The 8,568-nt window shown below is 36.5% G+C and overlaps 1 protein-coding gene across 1 annotated transcript in view; it reads left to right on the forward strand.

Annotated features, from left to right (window-relative positions):
* Positions 1 to 8,568, forward strand: part of PIEZO2 (piezo-type mechanosensitive ion channel component 2) — a gene marked incomplete at its 5' end in the record, with an annotated part of 89,937 nt that overhangs the window by 41,834 nt on the left and 39,535 nt on the right. The window contains 2 exons of the mRNA XM_010078967.1: positions 2,894 to 2,997; positions 7,577 to 7,688. Of these exons, the coding sequence (XP_010077269.1) occupies positions 2,894 to 2,997; positions 7,577 to 7,688 (216 nt within the window). The remainder of the gene's footprint in view (positions 1 to 2,893; positions 2,998 to 7,576; positions 7,689 to 8,568) is intronic.

Here is an 8,568-nt window from a genome sequence, read left to right on the forward strand (position 1 = left end):
CAGCATTTATCAGAATGTCGTATGCTTCTTTCTATCAAGTCACAAGTAAAATGTGCCTCTATTTTTATTTTTCTAAAGGGCACACTGCCACTTTAGAGAGACCTATCCCTTTTCAAAAGTCTTATGAAAATAAACTTCTTGCCCTGTACTTTCATTAAGAACAGTGATAAAACAGATCAAAACTATAATTTGCAAGTTTTTACTGTAGAATTTCAATCTATGGTGATTTTGAAGGAATGGGATATGGTCTCTTATTTATTTACCACTGGTTTTGTAATAAGAAGAACTGCTGAAAGAGAGACATTGACTTTGGCTTTTACTTATTTTACCCTCATTATTTAATGTTCTTCGGTGGCAACTTGCATTTTGGTATTTAGATAGTGAACATTCTTGCAATTATTTACTGCAATAATGCAAAAACTTGTGGGAAACATCACAGACCCTGATTCTACAAGCAACAGTTGCCTGCCATGTGGCTTGCATCCACACTCACTGAAGCATGGCACTGACAGTATGTGTTCACAGGCATACAAACTGGAAATAGACTGGTCTGCCCCATCTGTCCTTTTTGAAACAGTGTCCTGTAACTGCAGCATTCTGCTGCACGTGGCTGTTCATCTCAGTAAATGGGTTTGTGGCTGTGGCTGTATATATGTATATATTGAAGTTGCTCAGGCTTGAAGTTTTGTGCCAATTATGATGTTTAATTTACATTTTTGTTGGGTTTTATACCACTTGTTATAATTCTATTATACAGAAAGATACCTCATTTTGTATATCATAGGAATTAAAACGCAGTCATGAATTTGGGTCTGAATAGAACAGATAGGGAACGTCATTGAGTGTTTCCTCGTTGGGGCGCACTCACACTCTCCCTTGCAGGGAGGTATGGTTCCTCCTGTGCTTGTGGATTACTTATGGAGCCCCACAAAGATCAGCAGGAGTTAGGGCCACATGCTTCAAGGTCCTCAGCTTCTGCTGGGGCACAGGGTTGTGTCTAATGTAGGGTAAAAGATGGTGCTTGCAGTTGTCCTGGGGAGCTCCTTCCCTCTGGACACAAGCAGATGATGGGATGATGTTGACTTCTCCTGCATGGCTCCCCTTCTGCCTCCTCTATCTCATCCCACAAGGAAAGCCTGCAATTCCCTTTTCGCAGTAGGAGAAAGTCACATTTTGCAGTAGGAGGGTGGTCCTCAAGTCCAGTCTACCCGTGAATTATCTTACTAGTAAAATTTGGTCTTGTTAGTAATTCCTGTGGGTGACAAACACATTTCTTATTCCATTTTGATGTGTGCAAGAATGCATTATTGCTATTCAATCATACCTCCCTCTTTAGTTGTGAAAGAGACGTAACTGGTACATTCTAGTGTCCCCTCAGGTACACTTTAACCTAAAAATTGTTGAGGGAGATTGTTATAGAATTGTTTTCTGCCAGTTCAGGTGTTCCAAGTCTGACAAGGTGCTACTCTGAGCCTTTAGGAAACTGTGCTGCAGTAGAGGTTTCCCCTAGATGTCAGACCTTATCCTGCTGATCTTCTGTGTGGACAATTTCTGTTACTGACTACAAGATACTTTTTTACAAAAGAGAGCTGCAGACTGCAGGCTCTTAAAATACATTCATCTCTTTAATGCATTTTAAGTGGGCATTTTTAGAAGACCCTGTACCAAATTAATTTGCTTGATCCAAGAAATTTCCAAACTTTCTTTTGCCTCAGTTCAGCAATTAGAACTGCTGAAGTGGACTTTCTGTCCCTCTGCAGGGTGTTCATTGATGTTAAAAGTTATAACTAGGGACATGAGGCACAAGGTTCCCTCTGTGAGGGAGTCTGAGATGCTGAAGTTACGATCCAATAGAGTTCTTGCAAATTTCACAGTGTGCTTACCCCGAGGTTTCTATGGTAGTTATGTCTGATCATCTTTGCACAGAGGATCTGTGTAGAATTCAAGGTATGATTGAATTAAGGCAATTGTTGCTTTTCCAGAAACCTATAATGAAAGCTAAATATAATTTTCAATATAAATATGTATCACTCCATATATCCAGATTGTGTGACATTTTGTCTAAGTAACTGTTCCTTTAAACATTTCAGCTTAAATGTGGAAATTATTTACCAGTTTTCACTGCTGAATGTAATGCTGTGATTTTGATTTTTCCCTTGCTCATTACCTTATTTTTCAATTTTTTGTTTCCCTTGTTTGTTCATATGGGCCTGTCACCATCTGAGAAATAAAAACATTGCTTCTGTTCAAGGATATAAGGCCTAGCTTATTCACTGTGCATCTTTACTGTATGAAGGCTTGAGAATCTTTCTGAATTCATGGGCAAAAAATTGAATCTCATTTGCAATCATGTTAATAGAATCTAAGTGATTTGTTTTAAACAAACCAAGGTTTTCCATTACCTCATCAAAGCTTAAATGTTTGAAGAAAACATTAACTAATACCATCCCACTCCATAGTTTAGAGGATACCTCAGCATTTTATAGAGAAGTTCTGTATTTTTTGTCTAGTGGTACTGTTCATGTAAATTCATTTCCTTACCTGCTGGGCGTTTTTTCACTCCCTCAAATAACCATCAGTTCCCAATTAATTTAGACCTAACCATCATTTTTTTTTCTAAAAAAATGTAACCTAGAAACTTGATATCCTTCAAGCATTTTCTTTACATTGTCTTCTCATGGTAGTGTTTTCCTTAGTTCTTGTATAGTTCTCATTCATGCCCAAAGTATCACAGACTAACATCAAATTGCCTGAGGCCTTTTAATCTCTTGCTTCTCTGTTTTCACCTCTCCTAGTTATGAATTTTTAAGTAACTGGCTGGCTGTTCATAGGTCTTGGGGCAACTGAGGATAGAACTTTTCAGAAAAATAAGAAAATATTTTGTTTCACTTAGTGGTCAGAAGTGGAAATTATTATTTGTTTGAGACGGATAGTGAAGAGGAAGAGGAAGAGGAGAAAAAAGAAGAGGAAGAGCCTCGAAAAAAATCTGCATTTCAGGTACTTTATGGTAATTTGCTTTCTAGTTGACATCTGGAAAAAAATGTAGGCTTCTCATAACACAGGCACATATGTTAAAGCAGCCAGTACCTCTGAAGTAGACCTGAAATGTATTGGAAATGAAATTTCTTGCCAATTTAAAATGCAAGTTTGCCTGTTTTAAGCATTGCCAAATTCCTGCAGGAACTATAGTGGAATCATATCTTCATTCTCTTGTCTGAGGAAAACAAAAATACAAACCCAAAGGTTAAGAATTTGAGCTTTATTTTTTCTGCATTGCGGTAAAGACAAGTGAGGAAGCTGACTTGCCTCTGGCACTGCTGTACAACGCTTCACTGGTTTTCTGGTTTTGAGTAGATGTTATCATTCCATGAAGAAATTATCCTAAAAATAAGTGACTTTTCATGGAAAAGAATACATACTTTAAAAAATATATATAATATTGACCCTAGTGGACGAGAGAAATATATCCTTGGGTTATAAAGAGCTTAACATTTAAAATTACAAAAGGAGAACACATCACTTTCTCTCCCTTCTTTTTCAGGATAATGTTAATTAATATGTTTGCTTTTTAAGTGACAGACTGTGTTGAAATAAGAAGATATTGTAATATTAAAAAGATAGCTGAAGTTTCCTAAATTGGTTCCTACAGTACCAGATATTGAATCCACTGGCTTAAATGAAGAATATAGGTGAAGAAGTTAGTGCATATAGGATTGCTTTAATCTTCATAAGATTGAAGTTTTACTTGTTGAAGAATTTTCAGAAATATCACAGAACCTCTTCAGGTCTGTAACTTTAAAAGCTTAAGCAAACGAATAGCTTTTTGCAGATGCATATTCCCATTCAGATGCAAGCTCTTGTCACTGCAGAACTGGTGCATTACTGAAAGCCTGTCCCAAGCAAGAGCAAGAAACTGCCTCTGTGCTCTTCTATTCCTTATGCCAATAGCTTTCAAACAAAGCTTCCCAGATGACATTACTGAATTACATGAAGAAATATTTTATTTAATTCGTTGATACAACATGCCTTTTGTTTATATACTTACTTTACATTACCAACTGAATAAATTTGTTAAACTGCCTGCATGGTAATGGCAAGGAAAGATTGTTTCCTGACCTTAAAAAAGGCAAAACAAACCTAGATGAAAAATAATGTGATACGTTAGTTTTATTTTCTACTATTTACATTAATTTTTTGTATATTTTGCATTTAACTCACCTTGGACCATAAAAATGGCTCATGAATTTCTAGGTATTTTTCTTTCTGCTTTTTATGCAGGTATAGAGGAAAGTTTGCATTCTTGTTTCTGATGATTTTTTTTTAAAATTGGTGACAACATTTTGTTCAGATGTGCTGGTGCCAAGCACTGAGATTTTAAAGAGTTCTAAACTTGAGGTCAGAAGCTAACAAGATTCTTTTGTTTACTCTGGGGTTTGGGTTTTTTATTTGTTTGGTCTTATTTTTTAAAGCTCAGTCCTGAAACTATTAGTCTGAGGATGGAGTATCTGGTCTTTATTTCAGAATTCTGGTCAGACATTCTGTATAGGTGGCCAATGCTACTGTATGTGCAACATAAAGATATTGGATGGCTTTATGTAGGAGGGGAGTTGTATAGAACAGAAAGCAGTTTTTATGAAAAGCTTGTTCATCATTTGGTCATCATACCTTATTCACCTTTCATCGCCTTCCACGTGGTCTTAATAAAAATACTAGCAAAGTGCACTTGTTTGTTGTAGAGCTTCCTGAAGAATTATTTTTAGATTTTATTTTTCTTTTAGTTTAAATTGTGTGCAATAGTCACTTCAAGGGTTAACTTGGAGATTTTATTTATTAGAGAATGCAGGCAGTTAAGAATCATCTTACTGAAATTTAATTGTGAACATCACAAATTATCTTTTTTCATATTGGAGTCTATGAATGTAAATTCATTCTTAATAATCTTGATACAATAATTCAGTAGATACATTTGATTAATGTTTTCTTGTTTTCTACTAACTGCTCTTGCTTTGTCCTTCTTTATAGAGAGCTATTGGGAAATTTGCTTCAGCCATTTTAGCCTTGCCAAAGTCTGTCATTAAACTACCCAAAACTATTCTTCAGTATTTAATCAAAGCAGCAAAGGTACTTGACATTTTGTGGGTGCTCAGTATGTGACCCATCCCATAGTTCCTTATGTAATGTAAACCTCTGTCCTCGTCTGCATTTTTCCTCTGATATGAATAATTACAAAAAGTAATGACAGCCAAAGCTTCATCCCTAGGAAATGCAATACAGTTCATACTTTCTGAGTGGTCAACCCTCAAGAAAAGTGGTATATCTTTTTTTAAATGCATCCCCAGAGAGAAAATGCAGACCCAAATTCTCATTTTCTTCTGATACTGCTATGCACAATAGTCATATCAAGTTGCATGTATCTTTTGGACACCGTGGCAATTGATCTCCGAAAGCTGGTAAAAGGTTTGTAAAGCACACATTCTGCTCCAAACTCCTTTTTAGCTCTCTACTTTTCTCCCTCTCATCATCATAAAAAAGATTTGTCCATCTTCTTTCTTGTCCTTCTTGAATACATTTAGCATTTCCTACCTTTGAGTGCTGTGTATCATTTTACACTCCATATATATGTAACATACGGTAAGGAGTGAGCATTACAGATTGAGCGTACCAGCTCCAAAGCCTAAAATATACTGCATTTAAAGTTTGTCCAGTGGTAAAAATCTAAAGTAATATATATGTATGCACCCAGTCAGCTCTTAAAATACCCACTGCTTAGCATAATTACATTAAATTTATTAATGAAATGCTGTTTCTTTACTCTAATCTTCTACCTTCTTCCAATTCTGCCTTTTACCTCTGATTTCTATATTCACGCTATGACTGTGGCTAGCATGCAGTTACTCAGCTAACTGTTCAGTAGCTGATGTTGACAGTTTCTGACTTTCAATAAGTAATACGTTATTAGTACACATAAGTATAACCATTCCCCCAGCTCACCTTCATTAGAAAACGCCTATTTCAAAGCAAAGAGAAACCAGTGCCTCTGATCCCACACATTTTCTCATGTGATGCTTGTTTTGAACAAGTCACACATACAAAAATAAATATACAGACCTTGAGAGATTTGGAAGAGGACCCTTATCAACAGTACCAAAATAATTTCCTCTCCATTGTTGTATATATTCACAAACAGATCAAGGTATTTTTCCCTTTTAAATTTGTTTTAAGTCAGTTTGATAGTTCTAAAAAATTTCTTTTAATGTTCCAAAGCAATTTGTGTATGCAAATTTTAAAAATATATATAAGACAAATAGAAATTTTATCATTCTGGCCTGTAAGGGGCAACACCAGCTTCGCTGAGATACACGTGTGTTGTTGTCATTGTCTGCATGTTTGTCTTGTGAATTAATAGAGCTATTTTGTTACTGTGCTTTATTTTCACCCTCATGCCTACATCTGTGTGCTTCCCTGCCATCTCTGTTACCAGCCTGCATTGCTTAGAAATAGAAGAAAATGCAGTGCCAGTTAAAGATGATTACCATTTTTCAATGAACACCATAAAAGGAACAGAAGAACATCTTTAGAAGAACATCTTTTGTCCTAAAGGGTTGTGGAGAAGATACAGTTTAGTTTCTGTTATTCACATTTTATGTCATATAGGGAAAAAGATATGAGTGTTACTGCTTGTTTTGCTGTAACCTTCCTTCACAACTTGAGCAGAACTATTCAAAAAGTTACTTTGGGGTAGCTTTTTTCTTTCTTTTTTTTTTTTTTTTTTTCCCACTGCTATAGCATGTATAAATATTTTGAGCCAATTCCATGCTTCATGCAGTCATACAGGTCAACAGGCTGTTGATCTGAGTGAGGGCTGTGAGCAGGATTTGGCCCCTTAAAATCTCCTTGATATATATGTAAGTATTACTGTCTTCATTTTACAACCGGAAAAACAGTAGCAGAAGGATTCATAAGTGACTTATCTGAAGCAACAAAGGGAGACATTCAAAATCACGATGAAATTTGAGGAATTCCTGACTGCTAGGTTTGGGACTGTGCATAGATAGCAAATCTGTAAATGTTCCACTGGGATCTGCACAGGGGGAAAAAAAAATCCTAAAGTACAAAAAATGTACAAGCACTGTATCTGTACTGAGATATCACTACGTTTTTTGATGCTTTAGTTAGTTGATTGCGGCACTTTCTCTTAAAGTTTCCATTACTATGCATCTTGCCTGTAAAATGGTAAAGTGGAAATACGGAATTAAATGGAGAGATTCAGGTGAAGTAGGCCATATGCACAACAGGGTATTAATTCCAAAAGTTCAGAGCATGAATTTTTGTGGGTTTAAATGAAACTTGGTTCACCCACAAGTGTTTTCACATTTGGTTTTGTGCTTGCAAAAATAGCACATGAAAACTGGGCAGATCTGCAAGGGGAGGTGTTTGATTTGGGCTTCAAAATATTTCCTTGCCCCTGCAGATGTGAGTGTGTTTACTCAAACTATATAGTCCTGCTTGTGGCTTATTCTGTGGCTTACTCTCAAAACATGAAGAACCTAGAAATAAATGAGTTTGTTCCTTCCAGTTTGTTTATCAGGCCTGGATTACTGACCCTAAAACAGCACTACGACAGAGGCGCAAAGAGAAGAAGAGTTTTGGGAAAGAGGAGAAGCGAAGGCGAAAAGGATCCGGGGATGGTAGGTAGACTTCTGTATTAAAAAAAAAAAATAAATAAAATAAAAGGTAGTGTTAACTAGGCTGCCTGTTGTTCCTGGTAGCAAAAGACAGCTGAGTTTTAGAGGGCAAGTGCTCTCAGTTCTGGCTAGGAACTGGAGAAGTAAGTTTGCCTTTGGCTGGCTGTGTCTCAGCACCCGAGCCCATGACAAGGCCAGCTGTAGCTATGTCCTTGCATTCTACACAATTCACATTGGGGGAGATAAAGGAGAAGAGGGGATATACGTGTTTCCTGTGGACTTGCAAAACGTGCACCCAGAACTTTTACCAAATAGAAAGACTCAACACATAACAGAAAACGTGAGCTATATGAAAACATTTGTGGAAATAGAGTACTTGCGAGAGAAAGCCATAACCCTGTACAGGTGTAACTTTATAAAGCCAATAACCTGGTATTTAACATCATTTCTCCAGAATATGGGAGTGTAAATGCCAGGTGTTTGGCCAGAATCAGGCAGAGCAAGGACATTACCCTTTCACTGCCTCACCTCATAAAAAGGTTTATCTTACTCTTTAGGTTTTTCTAGGGTTGCTCAGTGTCTCTCATTTTGGTGATAAATTCATGTATATTCCTAGGGAAAGTTTTGCATGTGACAGACTTACGTTTTGTGTTGAAGAACTATTTCATGAGGAAGTTCCTGAAGAGTTGTAGTTCAAGTGGAGCTGTAAGAAAAATTCAGTTAAAGAGCCACATATTATTTCTTTATGCCACATTTCCAATATTGTTCCCTAAAGAAGCTTGAGTTGATACATGGGGAAGAATATCAAGAGATGTTTTTCACTTTCCATTTACTTTCCATTCTATTTACTGAGGAATCCAAATACTCATTAACCTCTAAATTC

Source organism: Pterocles gutturalis, unplaced genomic scaffold, assembly GCF_000699245.1.
Source record: "Pterocles gutturalis isolate BGI_N339 unplaced genomic scaffold, ASM69924v1 scaffold21608, whole genome shotgun sequence".
NCBI lineage: Eukaryota > Metazoa > Chordata > Aves > Pterocliformes > Pteroclidae > Pterocles > Pterocles gutturalis.